Consider the following 23,307-nt stretch of genomic DNA (forward strand, 5'->3'; position numbering starts at 1 on the left):
TTCATTCAGTAGCTCCATTACAGATCAGAGATTTTCCCCTATTCTCACGCTCATACTTGCTCATTGTGATTTGGAGATTTTAGCAGGTTTCTCATTTCAACAAAAGCAAAGCAGGAAAATCTACCACGCATGTCATCCACTGCTCCCAGGTTCATTTCATCTCTGTCCCATCATCCTAGCATGCAACATGCACCACCCTTCTCCTTCCTCCCTGGGGTTTGCAGCATACTAATGATTTGTGGCCCTCCAGGGGATTCCAAAAGAGATATACAAATGGGGAGAAAAGAAAGACAAGAGCTCTTTCTTGTTCTAATACAGAATAGTCCTCCCCTGACACCCAGTAGCCAGGTATCTATCAGGTTCCTTCCTAGCAGTGAGAAGGTGAGTGTGGATATCTCTAAACTGACTCCTAACTTATACTTCTGTCTGTTTTCCTGCTTCAGTGGTCAAAATATGAATCAGCTGGGAAGTTTATCAGTTTAACCCAGTGGTTCTCAAACTTGGTTACAATTAGAATCACCCCAAAACATTAAAAATGCCTGCTGTTAAAGACTTACTCCAAATCAACCAAATCAGAATCTTTTTGGATAAGCAACAGAAATCAATATTTTTTAAATGCTTAAGTGATTCCCAATGTGCAGACAGTTTAATGACCATGGATCTGGCTTGTTCATGACATTGCTGAGGTTAACTCCTCTCACATGGTGGCATTTCATTACTAGCATGCCAAGGTTTGGATGAAATTTCAATAAGCAGTTGAAGAAGTTTAACCTTTACAACTGCTATCATCACCACCTACAACCATCCCCAATAACACAAAATAAAATAATACTTTATCCCCTTTCATTTTTACTCTATCAGAGGAAGATACCTTCTTATCTACTTAAGCACTATCTATTTAATCTTCTGTTTTCAATTATTCTGTCAATCTTATTAAAAGAAATTTCCTCTTAGGTTCATTATTTTATATCTTTATTTAATATTTTAATTTAATAAAATTATGCCAACTTAAAAGGTCCTAATAATGAAAGAAGCAAGTATGTATTTTGCTCATATTTATCTTTATTTTAGAATGTAATTATCATAATGGAATGTACTATAGTAACCCTAAAATATAGTGCAAAAGCAAATTCACTTAAATGACATATTTATTGAATACCTATGAATAAAGACTTTAGAAAACAGAAACATCAGTAGTATAAACACCTTCCATGAAGTTTTTTCACTTTTATTAACAAAGGAATGTAAACAAATAATGATAACGTGAAGTATCAGCTGCTCTAATGACTGTCTTAGTCTGTTTTCTGTTGCTATAATAGAATACCTGAGACTGGGCTATTTATTTATTTATTTATTGAGACTGTCACTCAGGCTGGAGTGCAGTGATATTAGCTCACTGCAACCTCCGCCTCCCGGGTTCAAGCAATTCTCCTGCCTCAGCATCCCAAGTACCTGGGATTACAGGTGCCCACCATCACGCCCAGCTAATTTTTTTATTTTTAGTACAGACAGGGTTTCACCATGTTGGCCAGGCTGGTCTTGAACTCCTGACTCCAGGTGATACACCCGCCTCAGCCTCCCAAAGTTCTGGGGTTACAGGAATGAGCCACCAAGCCTGGCTATGAGACTGGGTAATTTATAAAGGAAAAAATTATTTCTCACAGTGTCTGGAGTCTGGGAAGTCCAAGGGCATGGCAACAGCAATAAGTAGCCCACTCCTGAGACACTGACATTAATTCATTCATGACAGTGGAGCCCTCATGACCCAAGCGCCTCTCAAAGGCCCCTCCTCCCAACACTGTTACACTGGGGACCAAGTTTCCAACACACAGACTTTTGGGAGACACATTTAAAATACAGCAATGACCTAACACAGTGTCTGGGAAATATCTGTCATTATATGAATGCTTGCTAAAAATAAATATATGGATGAATTTCATAAGCAAATAACTGTGGGAGAAGAAAGAGAAGCCACTAACTCATCCTGCAAGAGTGGTGAGTATTCCAACAGAGGTAATGTCTGAGATGGGCCTAGAAAGTTGAGCAGAAATGCTTAAGGTGATGCAGGAGAAGACAGGCAGTCACAGCAGAGGCAATGCAGCTACCAGGCTCACAGGGAAGGCAGGGCAGTGATGCAAAGGCCAGCTACATGGAGGGGAAAGTGAGGGGCCGTAAGGGAGACATGAGGCTGAGACGATAGGTCAGGAGCAGCTAGCGCATGTCAATTTAGAAGTGTGATCTTTATCATGAACACATATGTGAGGCATTATTGGGCAAGAAGGACAATGTTAAGAATTTTAGAAATACTTTTCCCAGAGAAATGTCAACATCTTAATTGTGCCTTTATTGCTGAATCAATATAAGTGGAATCTTGACAAAAAATGCTTTCTGAAGAGTGCAACCAGAAAAGGAAGATGCTCAGACAGACTATCATCAAAAAGTTACACAAGGTCATCTGAGATGGGCACATAGAATTGGATTTGTGTTTTGTTTTTGTATTTTTAGTATTTCACCCCAGTTGGACATTGCTGGGAAAACTTAAAAGAAACTGAGTGAGCAAGTCATATAAATACGAGACAGAGAAAATTCCAGAAAAGGGAACTGTGATTTGAAATGGGAGAACAGGTGGGAAACTCAGGAGAAAGCAAGGAGTCAGGTGTGGCTGGAGTTGAAATTTCAGCAAGGTTGCGATTAAGTGGTTTGAGATGAAGCAGGAGAGGCTGCAGGGTCCAGACCAGGGAGGACCGGTAGGTCATAGGTAGGAATTGTTTCTTTCTTTTAAGAGATATAGGAAGCCAGAGGGGATGCTGTAATCTGACAGACACATTCCACGGGTGATGGTGGGCACTTATGCAGAGATGAGACTTTTGGGGTAGGGAGCAAGGGTGGCCCCAGGGAGCCACAAAATAAGCTGGTGCAAGCATCCAGATAGGAGTGGATGGTACCATGGGCCAGGGGAGCAGTAGTAACATACTGAAAATATGCACATTCAGAATTTCAAGGGCAGAAGAGATAAGATTTGCTGATTTACCATGGAATATGCAGGACAAAACGCAATCAATATTAGGATTTTGGCCTCAACTGACTTTAAATTTCTTTCTTTTTTTTTTTTTGAGATGGAGTCTTGCTCTGTCACCCAGACTAGAGTGCAGTGGCGCAATCTCTGCTCACCACAAGCTCCACCTCCTGGGTTCATGCCATTCTCCTGCCTCAGCCTCCTGAGTAGCTGGGACTACAGGCGCCCGCCACCATGCCCGGCTAATTTTTTGTATTTTTAATAGAGATGGGGTTTCATCATGTTAGCCAGGATGGTCTCGATCTCCTGACCTCATGATCCCCCACTTTGGCCTCCCAAAGTGCTGGGATTACAGGCGTGAGCCACTGCACCCAGCCCTGACTTTAAATTTCCTTGAGATTCTGAAAAATATTATATGACATGTGACTAAGTTACTGATGTGAGCATAAAGAGGGGAAAAATGTCTCTGATATGAAAATATATTCCATGTTTTTTTCATCCCTTACATGTACTCCCAAATCCATGCCTTTCCCCCAGGCTCTAGGCTGTACTTGCAAAACTCTCCCTCTCATCACGCAAGGAAGTCTTGGCATCTTTTGCACTCACTAAGTAGAGAACACCGCAACTGCCGTCATATTCATGCAGGAGGAAATGATTCACCTTGGAGATTCACTTCTCAAACCACATCTATTTGGTCTAGGCCAGTACCAGCCTTCCGATACTTTAAAAACTGACTCCAGTTGAATGGTTATAATATTCAGATTTACAACGAGTTTTAGGTTCAAAATTAGGGGTTCTGAAAAGCTGCAAATTTACTCAACAGAGAGAAAGGGCCAGCCTGGGTTCTAAGAAAATAGCTTCTTATCAAGTGGCCTGCGTCAGGGTTCAGAAATCTCTAATGTTAGAATGTGTACATTTGCTGAAACTTCATCAAAAACCATTGTGATGAGAAGTGTGATATATTGTCCGTGTAGTACAATGATCCATTCATTCACTTGTTATAGCCTGAATGTCCCCTGAGCCTGGTGCTGTGGGACTGCTGAGACCAACAGGGAGCAAGACACAGCTTCTGCTTTCATGGGATTTATTGAAGTTCCACACTGGGGCAAGGTTTGTTTCACTATTATTATTAAGTTAATAGTTCTAGCTCTGTCCATTTTCCATAGGAACAAGCAAGCATCAAGGGATGTGATAAAATATTTTCATCAGAGCCCTGCTCGTGGGAATTCTTTATCAATATTTTGATAATAACTGCCAACACACCCTCCTGTCGTGTCATGTATTGTATATTCCCAATTTATTGCACAAATCTTCCTTTCCCATGATGATGCATCAACAAATCAAATTAGAATGTATCTGTTTAGTCTCAAGTTTTTAAAACAACCTCTCTCTGCTTAATTCCTTCTACTTTAATTTTCCATTTCTGAAACTACCCCTCTGGAGGTCACCAGCAAAACCTCTGCATTCTCCTTCTGGATGACCCTGAAATATTTCATTTTCCTGCCCATCTGCATGAAATTCTGCCCTCCACTGGCCTCCATGCCAAGATCTTCTTACCTCAAGGGCTACAGAATCTTTGTCCTCTTCCCTCTGTTCTACCCATAGCCCTCTTCTGTTCTAAGTCTGTGTCTGACCCATGCAGGATCTCACTTTACCAACACCTTTATCTATCATTTGTTATTAAGGTTAGAACTTAGGTTACCCAAGACTGCTCTACTGAAATTTTCTCTCCAGTTTTCTGAATCCTATTGCACATTTTCATCTACATATGTGAACCAAACTAGCATCTCCGATCCTGCACAAATCACCTTGCCCCTTCCTTGAAAACATCTCTTCTCGGCCGGGCGCGGTGGCTCACGCTTGTAATCCCAGCACTTTGGGAGGCCGAGGCAGGCGGATCACGAGGTCAGGAGATCGAGACCACGGTGAAACCCCGTCTCTACTAAAAAAATACAAAAAAATTAGCCGGGCGTGGTGGCGGGCGCCTGTAGTCCCAGCTACTCGGAGAGGCTGAGGCAGGAGAATGGCGTGAACCCGGGAGGCGGAGCTTGCAGTGAGCCGAGATTGCGCCACTGCACTCCAGCCTGGGCAACAGAGCGAGACTCCGTCTCAAAAAAAAAAAGAAAAGAAAAAAAAAGAAAACATTTCTTCTCCCTGACATTTCTTATAATGTCATCAGTACTGAACTCCAAAATGCTCAGGTTTATATTTCAGTTTCTTGAAATCTTTTTTATTCCCATCCCTAGTGCCTCAATCTTTTCTCCCATCTGTCTGAAATTTATCATTTTTTTCCTCTGGATTCATCCTGGCCTTAATCTCAAAATTGTGAGCAGTATCCTTCCAATAGGTCATTAAATTACAACCAGTCTTCTCCCTTTAATCAGGGGCTTCCAGATCATTCTTCCTAACATATTACATAGATTATGTCATTCTTATTCTCACATATTGGTAAAGCCTGTCTATTGCTTACTAAAGTCCATACTCTTCATCAGGTCAGTCAAAGCCAAGCAGCATTTTATCTTAAACAATCTTTCCAAAGAGATCAACAATTATCCCTCTACATTCAGCTTTATGATGAGGTCAAACTGGACTCTTCCATATAAGCTGAACATACACTATGATTGTTATTGCATTGCTAAGACCTAGAATGGCTTTCTGACCTCAGTCAAACTTCTGCTCATCGTTCAAGATCCAATGTTAATGACTTCCCCTCTGTGAACCATGCTGTATTCATGCCCACCAGAATGACGTCTCAGTTTGATGTAGCAGAAAAGCAAGAGTTTGTTATCAGCTAGACCTAGAATCCAATCATGGCCCCATTATTACCTTGCTCAGAGCCACAGCTGATAGGTGATGTTTTCTGAAAAATCAGTTTTCTAGTCAGTAAAGTAGGCAGATATTGTCTATCTTACAAAATTGACATAAAAATTAGATAAGACCATGGATGTTAAATATCTAATGAAGTTCTTGATACATTGCAAATATTTTATAAATGTTATTCTGCTGTCCCTACTCTGTATGACTATTGTACTATTTTGTACTTCTCTTAGTCATGTACATTTTTAACTTTTATATTACCTATTATCATTCCAAAATAATTACAGTGCCACAAAATAATTAAATTTACTTTGTTAAAAAACTGGTGTAGAAGGAAAAACAAATACGGAAAAATAAAGTATGATTGAAATAAAGTGAGCGCATATTAGAAAAATTGTTCAGTGTTGTCTATGTGAATTAACGTTTCAACAAATACATTTCATGAATAAATTGTGGTGGACATGGCCTGTTGCTTGTACTTCTTGTTTCTTTCCTTTCTTTAAAAAAGAAACTAAATTAAATTAACAAATTATAATTTATCCCACCCAAGTGAAATAAATAAACATTCACTTAAACCAATAAGTTAACTCTGGATACCAGAAATGGACCTGTACCATTTACCAAAATAAGAAAGCATAGCTAATGAATCAATGATCAACATAAATAATTGATAAATTGAGGGCTCAGCATAAATCAAAATGTGATGTTCATCTTCCCAGTGATAAGGAGGAGGGACAGTCTGTATTCTCTATTATAGTATTCCATACAATATTGTCTTTAAAAGGTAAAAATTTTCTTGCTTCTGTAAGTATTAAGTCACAGAATAAAATAATTTTAGGAGAGAACTCTCCAGTCACATTTTGTTCCCCTCATCCTACAGATGAGGTCACAGATTCAAGAAAGTAAAGACATTTAGTAACACACAAATAAAGGGAAAGAGAGCCTACAACTTTGTATTGTGTTTAGACATGGATTGGTTGCCAAGTAGAAACCTTCTCATCGCTCCTCACATTTCTATTCAGAAACTTCTCTATTTCTTTCATTTTTAAAAACATTGTCTTTTGAAAGTGGTGAATTATAATGCATGAAAAATAACATTACCGTATTGTCTCCAGTCCACAGTAGGGGGTAGGTGCTGCCACAAAATAAGGTTGTTTAGATGATTTAAGTAGGAAGGTAGGGAATGAAAACCCTTCTGATTATACCATACCTAAAAAAAGAAAGATAATTTAATGGCTGTCACGAAATTACTTCTTAAGTCTGTTTGTCAACTATTCTGGGATGTAAGGAACGTATGTGTCAATTAACTTCCAAGGCACCTGAGTGCAGGATTCAAAGTAATGTTCCTGCATGGCTGACAGTGAGCAGTCAATTCCAGTCTGCTAATTTTATATTTATCTCCAGCATATAATTTACAGCTAAAAATAGATTAATTTTCCCCAGAACAAATGTGAATGTTGCTCTATAATTATTTTCTTACAAGAATAAAGGAACCAAAGCCTATCATTTTTTTTTTCTTTCTCAGTTAGTAAGCTAATGAAATTTGACCTGCAAATTAAAAGTGTGGAAGATGATCAGAAAAAAAAATGATTACTTTCCAATTAATAACTGAACATGGAACATTATTTCTCAAAATAAACTGAACTGAACATTTGCTGAGCGTGGAGAATAAAGTAGCATGCCTGTCAAGAGAAAGGTGAAAATAAGAGAAAGACAATGTTATTAAAGCTGGAATAAGAAGCATCACAAAAAAACACTAATCAAACCATCAGTATCTATATTTCAAAGTATCAATATTTTAATAAAAATGAAAATATATTATTATTTGAAAAGCAAGTGAGTGTCTTCAACAAGTATGATGACTCCAGCGGATGCATTTTGGTCTTAATTCAATTGACTGAACAGCTCATTTCTCTACAAGAGGCTGCCTTTTGTGACAGAAAATCTACTTGGTAGAATTAGAGCTGCCTCACAGCAAGTTAAGGCTTGGAGGAACCTATTCAAGTTGTCGTAGTTTATGCAAACTTTGGACCAGATCTCAAATCCCTTCTAACTTGAGGGCTTCCAATCTATTTTCTTTCCACCCCTTCATGCTATAACTAATTATTTTTTAATCAGAGTCTTGTGTGGCAGCTATTGTGTTCCTGGAAACAGCTAAGTAATAAAATATTGATCATATAGTTAAAAAACTAAAAAGAGAAAAAACAAAAAAACCCTACTACACAAGACAGTGTTCCCCAATTCTTTCTCAAATAGCCCACCTCTTCAGGCAATTCAGAAAGCAGACCTCATCTTCCACACCACTCATTTTTAAATATTTTCTTAAGTTCACAGAGAAATCCTTGCCAATCATTTTTTTAAACCCCAAGGGGAAGAAGTGCAGCTTGAGACCCACTAACTACAGAACTGTGAGTGTTCAAGGCTATGCCTAAATAGAGTGGGATTTTGTGACCAAAAAAAAGAAAAAAGAAAAAAAAAATCTAAAGCAACGTAGACACATAATTCTTCGAAGTAGGGTAAATTCTGAGTTCGTTTGTGGAAAAGTCAAAAGTGAACTGAAGGAGTTTATGTCATATATCAGAGGTATGTCCATGTCATCCACCCACACAGCTCTGTACTGTCACCCTCTGGGGTCTCGCCCATGCCACCCTGCCCCCTCACACACACACATCTACACAGGCACTAGCCAGATTTCTGGAAATGATAGAAACTCAGGATTCTATTGAAGTTAAGGGACAGGCTAATCTGGTAGAAAAGCCCACTGCCTATGGAAAGTGGAACCTCCCACTAGCCCAATCTGTGACCTCCTTCTCCCCCAAGTCTTGATTCCCTTAACTGTTCAAATGAAGGGAAAAAATAGAAGACACAGTGATAGTCCCTGCCCTGAATTAAGGTTTTTTAAATTTTGTTTTGTTTTATTTTAATTTTTGTTTTAAAAGTAGAGTGATTAAAAAAAAAACTTAAAAATGACACCACATTACAGTACAGAAAAAAAAGCAGAGCTTCTTTGGCAGAATGGAGGAACTGGAAAGACAGCAGGCTGCCTGCTCAGCCTCCCTAGTTTCACCCTTTGTAGACTCTGAGACTTCTGTTTGTGTTTGTTTGGTTTTTGTTTTGTTTTGTTTTGTTTTTTTGAGACAGAGTTTTGCTCTTGTTGCCCGGGCTGGAGTGCAATGGCGTGAACTCAGCTCACTGCAACCTCTGTCTCCAAAGTTCAAGCAATTCTCTTGCCTTAGCGTCCCGAGTAGCTGGCATTACAGGCATGTGCCACCACACCCGGCTAATTTTGTATCTTTAGTAGAGACAGCGTTTCTCCATGTTGGTCAGGCTGGTCTCAAACTCCTGACCTCAGGTGACCCACCCACCTTGGACTCCCAAAGTGCTGGGATTACAGGCGGGAGCCACTGCACCCGGCCGAAACTTCTGTTCGTGATTGTTAAGGGTCCTAGTCCTTCACCATCCCTGTATCCACACGCTTTGCTATATGATTTTCATGCCCTCCCATTCTGATGCTGTGCTTGGCCATGTGACTTGCTATGGCCAATAGAATGTGGCATAATTGAGAGGCACATGTATGTTCCTGAAGTCTCCCTTATGCCTCTGCTATCACTGTGGGAGCATGGACAGACTAATCTGCTGGAGGATCAGATGCAACAGTGGAGCTGAGACCTCCACTGTCATCCCAGCTGAAGCCAATACCACATACATGTTCATTCCTGGCCAAGATCAGTCCAGCCCCGTCTGTATTAGCAAAACCTCACAAACCCATGAGCTAAATGAACATCCATTGTGGAGGCCACTGAGTTTTGAAATTGTTGTTATAGAGCATTATTGTGGCAATAGAATACCAATACAGTGATTTACACCGGAATGGGGTGTTACTGTACCAAAAACTGAAAATAGTTGGCGTTGCTTTTGAGACCAGCAAGTTAGGGGACAAAGATACAATTAGAGAGGCCTGGAAATACATGATAAAATATTTACGAATACTGGGGAAAAATAATAAAAAACAAACTGCTATAAATAATTGAAAACAGGGTGACACATATTACAGTGTGAAAATAGTGGGTAATGTCACCTGTATTAACTTCAAAGATGGAAATGGTGCCCAATAAACATCTTGACCTGAGTATGGAGCTCTCTAGAGAGAATGTTGAAAGACATGGCCTCAGAAGAAAGATCAAGTCAAGGGTGTGATTGTAAGAGCTTTGTTGAGATCTTCAAAGAATGATGCCGCTAAGAGACTTTCTCAGCGGGACACAGGGCTTTTAGGAACCTAAAGGGTGTTGTCCTCTAGTATTCTGGCACTCCTCAAATGCCACTAATTAATTTTAGAGAGAGCAGCATATCTCAACAAGGTCGTGAGAGTAGCTTGTGGATCTCAGTTAGAAAACTAGAAAGCCTAGAATGCTTTATAGGAAGCTCTGTCAAGAAGGTACCCCAGGCTGGAATACATGTAAAATGTAAATAGCTCTAAGAACCCAGCTGTCCACAGGCAGGAAGCAGGCTGAGAGCTACTCAAAAGGCATATTTCAAAGTATCTTCACACATAGCTATGGAGGGCAACGGAAGGGGAAGCACCTGGCAGAGTAGAGTTAAGGGTCATTGCAGATGATGAGCTGGGGAACATTCCCAGGACCCAGAACCAGGGCCTGGCTAAGGGGCATCCCAAATACCCCACAGATAGTGGGGCCTGGCACCATCTGTTATGCACAGCCCACAGCAGCACAATCCCACAGACTCATGAGCGAAATGCATGTTTACTCTTGATGCTACTAACGGTTTGCAGTTGTTTGTGATATAGCATCATTTTGGCAATAAATGATTGACTTGCAGAGCTCCAAGGAACAGGTTTTAAAATGTTCTGGAACTCCTGATCGGTTCCTTTATAAACTGGCCTTTACTTGAGCAAGGTTTTGTAAATTCTTTAAGTAATAAATGCATACTTTGTGATGATCTTAAAGTTAGCATTCAGGACTTAACAGAGTTCAAAGAAAAAGCTTTTCTTTCTTTTTCTTTTTCTTTTTCTCCCAAGAATGGTTTTCTAAAACTAGGCTGCGTTCTGGAAATAAGCTGTGGGATTTCCTTCCCTACCAGTCCACAAGTCACGAAGTGATAAAGTCCAATAAATGAAATAGGAAATTAATCTTCTTTTAGGAACATACTATGACACCTCAAAACAGACCTTTCATCTCAGGAATAACAGCCCCTTAGAAAAGTAACTAAGTAGCTATAAGAAGAAAAAAAAACTCTCAGTGGATATTCAAATATATAAAATTCCATGGGAAAACAGAATTATGCAAAAAAACAAAAGGGAAAATGTGTTTGGCTTCTTTAACTGAAGTGTGTAAGTTCTAAAGAGTGTTTTGATTAAACAAGCTAAACACTCAAGATGTGAATGATAGAACTCATAAAGGTCACACAAGAGACATTCTACAAGATAATGAACCATACATTAAGCCTATTCATATGCAAATTTTTCATGTTTTCCTTCAGAAGGACTATGAAAATTATATCATCTGTGTCGATGAATGTAGCCTAAAGGCTGAAAGAAAAAGATGGTCATTAATTACGGAAAGATAAATGCAATCATTTGAAGCAGTATCAGCCGCCAGCAGTTCCGGTGAGTATTTCAAATAATAGATTGCCGTTTACACCCCACAACGATGTGGAGTTCCTTGGCTTGCTGGAGAAGCGCTCACTCCCCAAAGGGTCAAGTATAATTCACCTGCATGCTTGTGCCTGTCGAAGGACACGTAAATAACATTAAAAACTTCAGCAATCACCACTCAAACATGTCAGTACAGAAGACTCATCTAAACAAAGACAAAAAGTTAGAGATGTGAGGAGAACACACAAATCCCCAGCCACTCATCACTGAACAAGAGGCCCGTGCCTCAGACACTTCAAAGCAAAGACACAACCATCTCCTATGAATACGTAAGAAGGGTTTAGATTGGGATAGACTAAAAAGTCGGAATATTTGTAGAGGAAATGAACAGATTCCTTCTACTAATTAGGTATATTTTCATAATGGCCACATAATGTGTTCCAATATATGTCAGCAAATATATTTTATTTTTCTATCAAGTTATTAATAATGATATTTTCATATCGAGGTTCAAATCTTCATGCATGTGTGTTGCCTTTAGAAGGAAAAGGGATTGAACAAACCTCAGCTGTTGGAGAGATTCCTGAATCGTCCACACTATGACTGGAAATTTTTCCCAGGGATTACATTGTAATGCATGACTGTTAAAATTTTGTTTAGGGATTACATTGTGAGGTATGACTGTCTCATCAGGGATGACATTGTGAAGCACCTGTAAGAACTTTTATTTCACTGAATAAACCTCCAACATGTGCATGTCTTTATCCCAATAAGCTCCTTCAGGTTCACATGAACCGTGCAAGTCCCCACTACAGAAGAGAGAGAGTGCCTTCCTGGGCTCATGGAGATTGTTCTTGTTCTCATAGTTCCACAATTGGCTCATGAGTAGACACAACATCCACACACTACAGAATGAAATGTCTATACTGATATCCTAATAAGAACTCACACTCCCTCTCCTGCAGTGGACTTAACTTCCTCCCACAATCTACCCTTTTCTGATTTCTCTCTCAGTCAAACACAATACTATTTCTCCAGTCATGGAGACTGAATGCTTTGAATCTTTCTGCTTTCCCCATTTTCAAGTAGTGTTGACTTTTTTCCTTAAATAACAACAACTCACTGTTGGGTTCACCACTTCTCTATTCCTACTGATGGATCAAGGCATCTTTCCTCTATCCCAGTCCTCATTCTCTCACATCTGAAGAATCCCCCACCTAGTCTCTTTAATTCCAAGGGGACCATTCCTAATTCACAGGAATAGTCCTGGCAGGGCTTGAAAATCCAGGACTCCTAAGAGTAGCTCTGTGTAACTGCTGCTTTCTTTGTGTCATCTCCAGGCCTATCTATCCAGCCTTCTGGAAGACAAGGCATTTACATTCATGAATGGAAGTACTCCTTGGCCAGCAAAGAAACTAGTGATATTTCCAATTATCACAACTATGAATATCTTTAAAAATAGATTTTTCCACCACTTTATATTTACTAGGTGAAGTCCTCTCTTAACAAAAAGCAAAAACCTATTTCCTCTATTTCTAAAGAAAAACAAGTCATTTTTTTTCAAGACAATGTTTATATACACTTTTCCTTAATGCTTAGTAACAAGTGCTGGGATTTAATCTGGTCCTTCCCAACCCTGTGCTCAAAATTATATTTGAATGTTGAGTTTTCCTAAATACTTCCTAAAACAGGAAAAAATTAAAAAATATGATTACCTTTGCCAGAGTTTGGGGTTTTGATATGTTTGCATTTGCACCTCCAGCTTCACTGGGGATTTGTACTCCAAAAGACCAACCTCCAAGCCTGTTAACAATGAACATTGTGTTAGTGCTTCAACCACAGAGCACCAGGACTTCGAACCAGAGGGTGTTCATTACTAACCCCACCAGGTACAGCAGTCTTAGGACAGTAGCCAGCTGAGCATCTGTGGTCTGTGACATGAACACACAGGCAGAGGCGCTGTGCTGATGGAAGTTGCCTGGCTCCCAAGCCAGGCATAATAGAAGGCACTGATAATTGAGAAGGTCTGGATAAGGCTGGCTACATTAGAAAGTGTACTTGTCATGCCTTACTGTCTTGTTAGGAAATACATGCCATGTAAGAGGTAGGGCTTGATCATCAGCACTATTATTATTTTAATTAATGGTCATTCCCTCTACAAATCCATTACTCAGAATTTCTTGGGCTAGGTGTAATCCCAGCACGTTGGGAGGCCGAGGCAGGTGGATCACCTGAGGTCAGGAGTTTGAGACCAGCCTGGCCAATATGGTGAAACCCTGTCTGTTTCTGTATTTTGTAAAAATACAAAAAAAATTAGCTGGGCATGGTAGCAGGCACCTGTAATCCCAGCTACTCAGGAGGCTGAGGAAAAAGAATCGCTTGAACCCAGGAGGCAGAGGTTACGGTGGACATCATGCCATTGCACTCCAGCCTAGACAACAGAGCAAGACTCTATCTCCAAAAAAAAAAAAAAAAAAGAATTTCTTAATAGTGGTCATAATCTTTTGAGCCACTCTGGTTTGCCTTCCCTACTCTACTTCTTTAATCTTCCACTCAAATCTTGCCTGGTTCAGGAAGGCATTCCAGACAATTTCAGATGGGTTAGATGTTCTTTGTCTTTTGACAATACCCTACATTTCTATCCATTGTTATCAATTACCACACAGGATTTTATTGTCTATTTGCTAGTTTATCTTTATGCAGCTCTGTGAATTTTTCCTGGGTTGAAATTATACCTTTTATTTTTATATCTCCATGAGTTGCACAGTATCCTGTATCTATTCAACTTCAAAAAAAAGTTAACATTTAAAAAATGTAATGTTAACTATTATATAAATAAATTTTGTCTTCCATTCACTAGATAAAAGGAGACTGAAGAATAGTTTTCTCTTCTATTATAGTGTTCTACTCTCAGCAAAAATTCAGGCAAAGGAATAAATACACAGTCCCAACTGGCTCAATTGAATACATTCATTCATTTAATAGATACTGATTGAACATCTTTGATGTGTCAGATAATATTCTAAGTTCTGGGCACACAAGCTCCCACCTTCAAAAAGCTAACCATCAGCTCACACCTGTAATCCTAGCACTTTGGGAGCCCGAGGCGGGAGGATCACCTGAGATCAGAAGTTAGAGACCAGCCTGACCAATATGGTGAAACCCTGCCTCTACTAAAAACACAAAAAAAACAGCCAGGTGTGGTGGCAGGCGCCTGTAGACCCAGCCACTCGGGAGGCTGAGGCACGAGAATCACTTGAACCTGGGAGATGGAGCTTACAGTGAGCCAAGATTGTGCCACTGCACCCCAGCCTGGGTGACAGAGCGAGACTCTATCTCCAAAAAAAAAAGAAAAACAAAAGAAGAAGCTAACCATCAGAGTTAGAACAGAAAACCAGAGATTCTAGTATATGTTGAAAGACATTAAGAGGTGGGGCAGCAGAAGAGAGGCAGGCAAACCCCAGTGGGGCAGGTAGAGGGCAGTAGAGAGTGCCAGACAATACGGTCAGCCTATGGGATGCCTTCATACGTGAAGCAATATAATACATTTGGGGACATGGGAAAATTACAATGGGCAGATGTTATTAAGATTCAAAGCAATGAGAAGCACTCACTGCTGATCTTCCTTATCTGGATTCACCCCCTTAGTCTCAAGGAAATTCAACACAACACAAAAGGTTTCCCAAAAATTGCCCAAGAGTAATTTCAAGATGCTAGTTGTACCCAGGTTCCCATATTGAATGCTGCATAATAGAGAGAATTCTAAAATAAGGCCTTTCTTTCATTACGCTGTAAACTTACTCTAAAATAAGGCCTTTCTTTCATTATGCTGTAAACTTATCTGCTCTTATCCCCTAAAGCAGTAAAACAGCTTCTGGTTCTCAATCTCAATTGATAGGATTTCCCCCAGCACTTAAAAGAGTGAAAGTCAGCAGTAAGGAATCTTATTAAGGTCCATGGCATCTATGTGGAATTTTTATGAGCACCAAGGTCAGTCTTAGATTTTTGAGTTTTTAAGAACATTAGCATTTAAAACAATAAGTTTTCCATAGTAATCCAAACACAACAGAAAAGACCCAGCAATAGTATTGAACACACCTTGGTTTTTCAGATGGCGCCAGCAAGTACTCCTCAATATTGAAGCCTGAGAGATTCAACAGTGTGTGGCCCAGGTGGTTGGTCAGGTAGGGAGCACTGGCACTTCTATTTGGACACTTCTGAAATTGTTTTCAAAAAGATAAAAACAAAAACATTTTTATAACTCACAAACTGGTTCACTGACATTACTTGAAATTACAGGTGATTTTTCTCTAGCTTTCAATTTTTAATAAATTATCTGCAGCCTTTTATATGTTCTGATTTCTAAAATCTCTTTTAGAGTCACATACATTTGAGAATTATACCAGAATACCTCTGTGATTTTGCAGTCAATTATACCTGAGAACTTCAAATCTTTTTCTGTATGTAAGTTTGGGCAGATTTATAAAAACTAAAAAGAAAAAAAAATGTTTTCACTGAGGTGATCTTGCATTTGATGAACCTGAAAGAGAGTCAGAGACAACTAGCGGGAGGCAGATAAGCAGGATAATTCAAAGGCGTGTGTCTCTTTCATAAGGGTCTAAAGTAGAAATCAAACAACTTTTCTCCAGCAACTCACCAGCATGCCAACACCAGCTCTGCATTATGGAATAATCACCTAACAAGGTAGGAGGCGGTGATCAACACAACACAAAACCCAGGCCACTGGAGGCTGCGCAATGATGTGCTCTGCCCTGCCACAGACCGGCTGTAGAGTTAATGTGCTTTGTTTCCATCTCTCGAACACTCAGAAAAGATGATATATTAAAATAGGAAACAACTCTGTCTCTGAGTCTTTTGTTATCAAAATGCCAGGGGTTTGGTCTTGCTGCACAGAAAGCCAATCACTGAGAAAATGAGTGTTGCCAGGGAGGAAGCTTTTAGCTGAGTTCTGCAGCAGAGGAGAATGAAAGAGAAAGTCTCAAATCCATCCCCTTAACCATCTAAAATTGGTGGGGGTTATATGGAGGGGAAAATGGGAAAAGAGGAATGAAGGAGGGGTAAGGAAGCAATCATGATGGATGAGGTGCCTGGAGTCTCATTTTCTGAACTCAGAGATCTAATGTATTTCAGTCCCTTGCCTGAGGATCAGTTTCTTGAGGAAGAAACTCAGGTGAGACAAACGTAAGTTTCAAGTTTTAAGACCAGGAAGGGTCCATTTCTATGTTTATTCGAAAATCCATAAATATTACTTCTAAGAGACATTTGGGCCAGTTTCACATTCATTACAGCTTTGGAAGCTTGTCTGCTTATTTGCAAAATGAAAATGAAAACAGGCTTACCTAAATGCATGGATTTGCTGTTAGGTTCAGATACACATGAAAGAACTACAGCAAAGTAAGAAGGGCGATATACATTTAAGATACTACTTTCAGGGTCTTGAAAGAAAGGCTTGAGGAAAGATACTAAAAAGAATAATAATCGTTGTACATAATAATTCAGCAAGACTCTCACTTATTTCTGGAATCTAAAAAAGTCAGACTCATAGGAACAGAGAGTAAAATGGTGATTGGCAGAGAGGATGTTGGTCAATGGATACAAAATTTCAGCTAAACAGGAAGCAAAAGTACAAGGATCTATTGTACAACATAATGACTACAATGAGTAACAATGTATTGTACCTTGAAAATTGCTAAAAGAGCCAGTCGAGTGGCTCATACTTGTAATCCCAGCACATTGGAAGGCGGAGGTGGGTGGATCACTTGAGGTCAGGAGTTTGAGACCAGCCTAGGCAACATGATGAAACCCCATCTCTAATAAAAACGCAAAAATTAGCAAGGCATGGTAGCACGATCCTGTTGTCCCAGCTACTCGGGAGGCTGAGGCAGGAGAATTGCTTGAACCTGGGAGGCAGAGGTTGCAGTGAGCCAAGATGGCACCACTGCACTCCAGCCTGGGGTGACAGAGCAAGACTACAACTCAAAAAAAAAAAAGAGTGGATTTTAAGTATCCTCAATACACACAAACACATGCACACAAATAGTAATGTTGGGGCTCAGGAAACAATACCCCAAAATATGGTGCTGTCACACGCTGAGCTGAAGAAGCTTCAAGGTCTCTCTGACCTCCCTCCTACCCACCATCTCTCCCAAAGCACAGAATGAAGTTGAAATCCTTTACCTACCTAAGATCTAGACTCACCAAGGAGAATGTTTTATTTCTTCTCCTCCCTGTAAGACCAAGAATGTAACCATACCTAAACAGATAGTGTCTGTTCCAAGATCCATTTATTCTCTATTGCAATCTTTTATTGTCCAAATACAGAATTCATCTTCTCCCCCCATAACCTGATTTGCCAGGATCCAAGGCCCTATTCTTTCTGTAAACTTGAGATAATATATAAACTTCTGAACTTCATTGGGGGATAGATAATCACTCTGTAATTCTCCCCCTGTACATGTTAAAAGAATTCATATGCCTTTTCTCCAATTAATCTGCTTTTATGAGTTGATTTTTTAGCAAACCTATAGAGGATGAAGGGCAAGTTTTCCTGTGCCCCTACAATAAGTACATGAGGTAGCGCATATATTAAAAAGCTGGATTTAGCCTTTCCATAATGGGTATGTGTGATTTTATATATATATGTGTGTGTGTATATATATATACACATATATGATATATATGTATATATACATATCTCATATCTGTATATATATCATATCTGTATATATAATGATATATGTATATATATCATATCATTTTATGTATTATATATAATATCATGATATATGATATGCTGTAACCACAAATATATATAACTTCTGCTTCTCAATTAAAATAAATAAATAAATCAGCCAACCTTGATGAACATAACAACCTCTAAAGTTTCCCTACCTCCAGCTTTCCTCTCTCCAACTCACTTTACCACCCCCCATACCTATCAAGATACATCCTTCTAAAATGGTGTTTTCAGTTAGATGATCTTCTTGCTAAAAAAAATTACAATTATTATCAAGAATTCAGGTCTACTAGAAAATATCCTTGGTCTCACTCTAACCATTATCTGTGTAGGTGTCCCCAAATACACCCTCTGTATTAAACTGAATATTGACCGCCCCTCCACCAAAATATCAGGCCCTCATCTCTGGACTCTTTAAATGCTACTTTGTATCTTGACGATGTTATTAAGTTACAGATCTTGAGTCCAGAAGATTATCCTGGATTGTGACAGTACGCCCTCATGCAGTCACCTTGTAACTGAACTGCTTAGCAGTTTAGCCTCAAACAACATTTTAAAATGTTTTATCCTTTCCCTTTTCCTCTTTCCCCTCCAGTTTCAAGATGTAGCTCTGAGATAAACTTTACAGCCTGGAAATGTTTTCTTTCTCTTTCCTTTCCCACTTCATGCCCCCCATGCCTTATGCACATTTATTTACCTAGATGCTTGTTAAGCACACGCCACGCTCACTTATCTGGTCATATATTTCCTTAGAAGCTTCAGGGGACTAGACACCTCTGAAAATCTGTCCCCAACAAAAGATTACTTCAAGGCCGGAACCCATTCCCAGCTGAAGACTGACTACAAGATTGACTGTGATTAGTTTATAACCTGGTAGGATCCACGATGGGGTCAGCCTCTTCACCAAATGAAATAATAATTCAAGATGAGCCATTGGAGTAAGTCACCCCTCCTGGGACCTCCTAGCTCCCCCTCTCCCCAACCCCCAACCTACCACCCCTGCCTCTTCTGCATTCCAAACCCTTTCTTTAAAAAACCCTGTGTTCCCTCCACAAATTACAGCGGAATTGCTTTCTGCTCTTCCCCTTGCTGGCACAGATAATAAAGTCTTGCTCACTTTTAATCAGCTCATTATTATTTTGGCGTCTTTCTACAAGCAGCGAGCAGCCAGCCCCTTTTGCCGATTACAACCTGTGCCACTGTGAGAGGGAGGGAGAGGAGGACTAGGCGGAGAAAGAAGGGGAGGAGGCACTGTGACAATGGAGATAGAGATGTGTGTAATGTCACCAGAGGCCAAGGAAGGTCAGAAACAAGAGAAGCTGGAGGAGGAAAAGGACAGATAGTCCTCAAGAGTCTTCAGACACCTTAATTTCACTCCAGTGACACTGACTTCAGACTTCCAGCCTCCAGAACTGTGTGAGAACAAACTCATGTTTTCTTAAGCCACCAACTGTGTGATAATTTATTACCTCAGCGACAGGAAACAAATATGCCCTCCACCTATTCTATATGAAGCCACACTCACTCCCAGTGACATGTTTTGGGTCATGGTGTTGTTATCCACTGGAGCTCAGACCCTAAAAATCCCTGTTTGTTCTTTAGAGTTAGCTCAATTCCTGTTCCCCTTTGAGCCTTTTCTAATGGTGTCTCTTCCAAATCATGTTTTCATCCTCAGAAGACCTAACCATGGAACTTTTTTGTAGGTTTGGAGAGAGCCACAGCACATTTGATAAAACATAAGGAAATTGGTTGGGCATGGTGGCTCACACCTGCAATCCCAGCACTTTGGGAGGCCAAGGCAGGTGGATCACGAGGTCAGGAGTTTGAGACCAGCCTGGCCAAGATGGTGAAACCCCATCTCTAATAAAAATACAAAAATTAGCCGGGCACGGTGGCGCATGCCTGTAATCCCAGATACTCAGGAGGCTGAGGCAGAAGAATCGCTTGAACCCAGGAGGCAGAGGTGTCAGTGAGTCGAGATCACACCACTGCCCTCTAGCCTGGGTGACTGAGCATGACTCTGTCTCAAAAAAAAAAAAAAAAAAATGAGGAAATTGACATGCCCTTGCAGACCCAGGGCTTCTGGATAGCACACATGTATTTAAGGGGAGAGAAATATTTTTCCTTCTGACAAAACATAGTCAACTTGGCTCAATATGAACACTAAAGACCAGAGAACTGGCCTTGGGTCTATAGGCCTTCCTTCCACACAGCTTTGTGTACATCTCCTTTGAGACAACCCCGAAGAGGAGCCACACCCATTGCTTAGGACTTTCATTAATTCCACCTCAACTCCCTCTCTCCTGAGGTTCTCTGATTTCTAACGTGTGGTCCAGCACTTCTCAAAGTGCATCCCGAAAAACACTGGTGCCACAAAAGGGAAGGACTCTTCAGTCAAATTTGCAGAAAATGCTGCATCTACTCCACTGTCAATTCAAGGACAATTTCATTATCACCAAATAGCTTCTTAGAAGAGCTGTGGCAAAGATACCTGCTTAATACTGCTTTATCCAGCATTTGCGAAACTTATTTGACTATGGAACTTTTTCAGGTAAAACCTTTTTTCTTACATATTACTGAAATCTCACAGTTCATGTGAGTTGAAGTGAATTTAGGAACATAAACACCAATCATTCTGATATTTACCCAGTCTAATCCCAATAGGCCTTACGTACTAAAAGCTACTAGTATAACAGAAAGATCAAATCAAGGCTAGAGAATAAGAGCATGATGTAAAAAATTAGAGATCTCATGAGTGTTGAGGCATAGAAAACGATCCCCCAAAATATGGCGCTCGTGCATGCTGGGCATTTTTATCAATTGAAAGGCCCCAGAAATAAGCCTCGGAATCAAGGTCCCTGGAACCTTGTCTTGTTCCTCCTCCATTCCAATTGTCTTTGGAATTTCCATATCTGAACAAAAAACTCCTTACCAAAGGAAACACATAGGTCCCCAATCCCCTCCCTGAAATCTCATTATCTAGTTCAGAAAAGAAGAGTGAAGAATGCAACCATGCTTGGATGGACTTTTTCACAAGATAATGCCTGACTTTTGGGCTCACTCAAATTCCAGGAGAATCATCTACAAGCTAATTTCTGTCTCCCTGGCCCATTCTTTCTCTGTAAAAATCATTTCCTGCCCTTAAAAGAATTATCCACATTTCCCATCTCTTCTCTCTGCCTGTGAAAAGGGTATAGAAATTTCTGTACCTCTTTGGGGGTTTGGGGTAATTACTCTGTGATATGATTCTCCCATGCACATTAACACATTTGTATGGTATTTCCCCAGTTAACCTGGCTTTTGTCAATTGATTTTCAGTGAAGCTTCAGAGGGTGAAAGGGAAGTTTGCCTTTTGCCCCTAAAGTGAATAAATGGAAAAACAAGACCAGGGGAAAAAAACAATAATTATGTATTTAAAAAAAAAGATAACTGATCACTGCAAAGGATCATCAAATGTAGCTGAGTTTATCGACAGCTGGGGCCAAGAGGGAAACATGGAGAGTTTCAAAACCTCTCCCATATCAACCAACACTCTGAGTGTTCACTAAGGGTGCTGTGTCATTATTCCCGCTTACATGTGTATCTTTCGTCTAAGAGAAGAAAGCAGACTAGTTCCTCCAAAAGCAAGCCTTCTAAAATCTCTAGAAAAAAGACAAACAAAAAAACTTTTTATCTGAGGAATGTGAGCTCCCTTTAAATAATCAGGTGCAGAGAGGCACTGGAGTGAGACAGCAGTCACACTCCACCCATCCCCCTTGAGCTAAGCAATCATTTCTAAGCAGCTCGCTATATGGACCCTAGGCTGAGTGCCATCACTAGAGCTATAAAGTAACCTAACAATGCCAGTGAGAATCCCTGACAAACGACTTTTGTAATCACCCACTCTCCTGATTCATTCTTTTTTCTTTAATAAATTATGAGAGAGAAGGAAGGAAGAAACTGGCTAGGCAGATAGTTAGGGCAAGGTCCTCAGCGGCATTTATTTTCTAACAAAGAGCAGCCTGAAAGTTCTGGATGCAAACATAGATAGGGAGATGAATTCCCGCACAGAAAGGGGCCTCCTGTGTAGTCAGCAAGTTTCACTGACATACAGTGAGCCCCAGTGAGCACATTCCTTTCCCTTTTCGACATACTCACATAAGGAAGCTTGCACGGGGGGCTTGCTTGGAACATGGCTGCAACACTATAGATAAGAAGAGCTACCCTGGGCCAGGCACATCCACCTTGAAGGGTAATATTGTTTGGCTCTATGTCCTCACCCAAATCTCATCTTGATTTGTACTCCCACATGTTGTGGGAGGGACCCCAATGGGAGATAACTGAACACAGGGGTGGTTGCCCCTTATTGTTCTCATGGTAGTGAATAAGTCCCATGAGACCTGATGGTTTGATAAGGCGAAACCCATTTCCCTTGGTTCTCATTCTCTCTCTTGCTGCTGCCATGTAAGAAGTGCCTTTCGCCTTCCACCATGATTGTGAGGCCTCCCCAGCCATGTAGAGCTGTAAGTCCAGTAAACCTCTTTCTTTTGTTAATTGCCCAGTCTCGGGTATGCCTTTATCAGCAGCATGAAAACGGATTAATAAAAAGGGTTCCGCCCCTAATGCATGCACAGTAGGAGGAGATAAGCAATATGGAGTAACTTAGGCTAAGGACCTGCATGTGCACTAAACAGATGGGGTGGGGACTGCCAGGGATTCACGCCTTATGGAAATGACACACCTAGTCCTAACCAGTTTTTTGAGCCCTATATAAATGGAGCACCCTTCCCTGCTAGCTTTTTTAATTAAAACCATTGCACTTCACTGTAAAATGACAACCCTTTTTTGAGATCCCTCTCTGCAGCAGAGAGTTTTCTCTCTTTCTTTCACTTATTACATTTCTGCTCTAAGCTCACTCTTGGTGTGTCCATATCCTTGACTTCCTTGGCCATGAGACAAATAACTTCATTTGACACCCTAGACAATAAGGCCATTTCACTTGAGCTTCTTTTTTCTTCTCTGGAGCACTTCCAAAGATAACTTGGAAGTGTGTCCCACATAGCTGTCCTCACCTTTGGCTCAAATAAACTCTCTACCTATAATAATGTATCTCAGTTTCTTCCCTTC

General features: G+C 40.3%; 1 protein-coding gene across 1 annotated transcript in view; it reads right to left on the reverse strand.

Moving 5' to 3' along the window:
* Positions 1 to 23,307, reverse strand: part of ABCA13 (ATP binding cassette subfamily A member 13) — a 509,835-nt gene that overhangs the window by 160,357 nt on the left and 326,171 nt on the right. The window contains exons 46-48 of the mRNA XM_032758123.2: positions 15,543 to 15,661; positions 13,160 to 13,247; positions 6,935 to 7,043 (exon numbers count right to left, since the gene is read on the reverse strand). Of these exons, the coding sequence (XP_032614014.1) occupies positions 6,935 to 7,043; positions 13,160 to 13,247; positions 15,543 to 15,661 (316 nt within the window). The remainder of the gene's footprint in view (positions 1 to 6,934; positions 7,044 to 13,159; positions 13,248 to 15,542; positions 15,662 to 23,307) is intronic.

The sequence above is a fragment of the Hylobates moloch genome, unplaced genomic scaffold (genome assembly GCF_009828535.3).
Source record: "Hylobates moloch isolate HMO894 unplaced genomic scaffold, HMol_V3 SCAFFOLD_1, whole genome shotgun sequence".
In the NCBI taxonomy this organism is placed as follows: Eukaryota; Metazoa; Chordata; class Mammalia; order Primates; family Hylobatidae; genus Hylobates; species Hylobates moloch.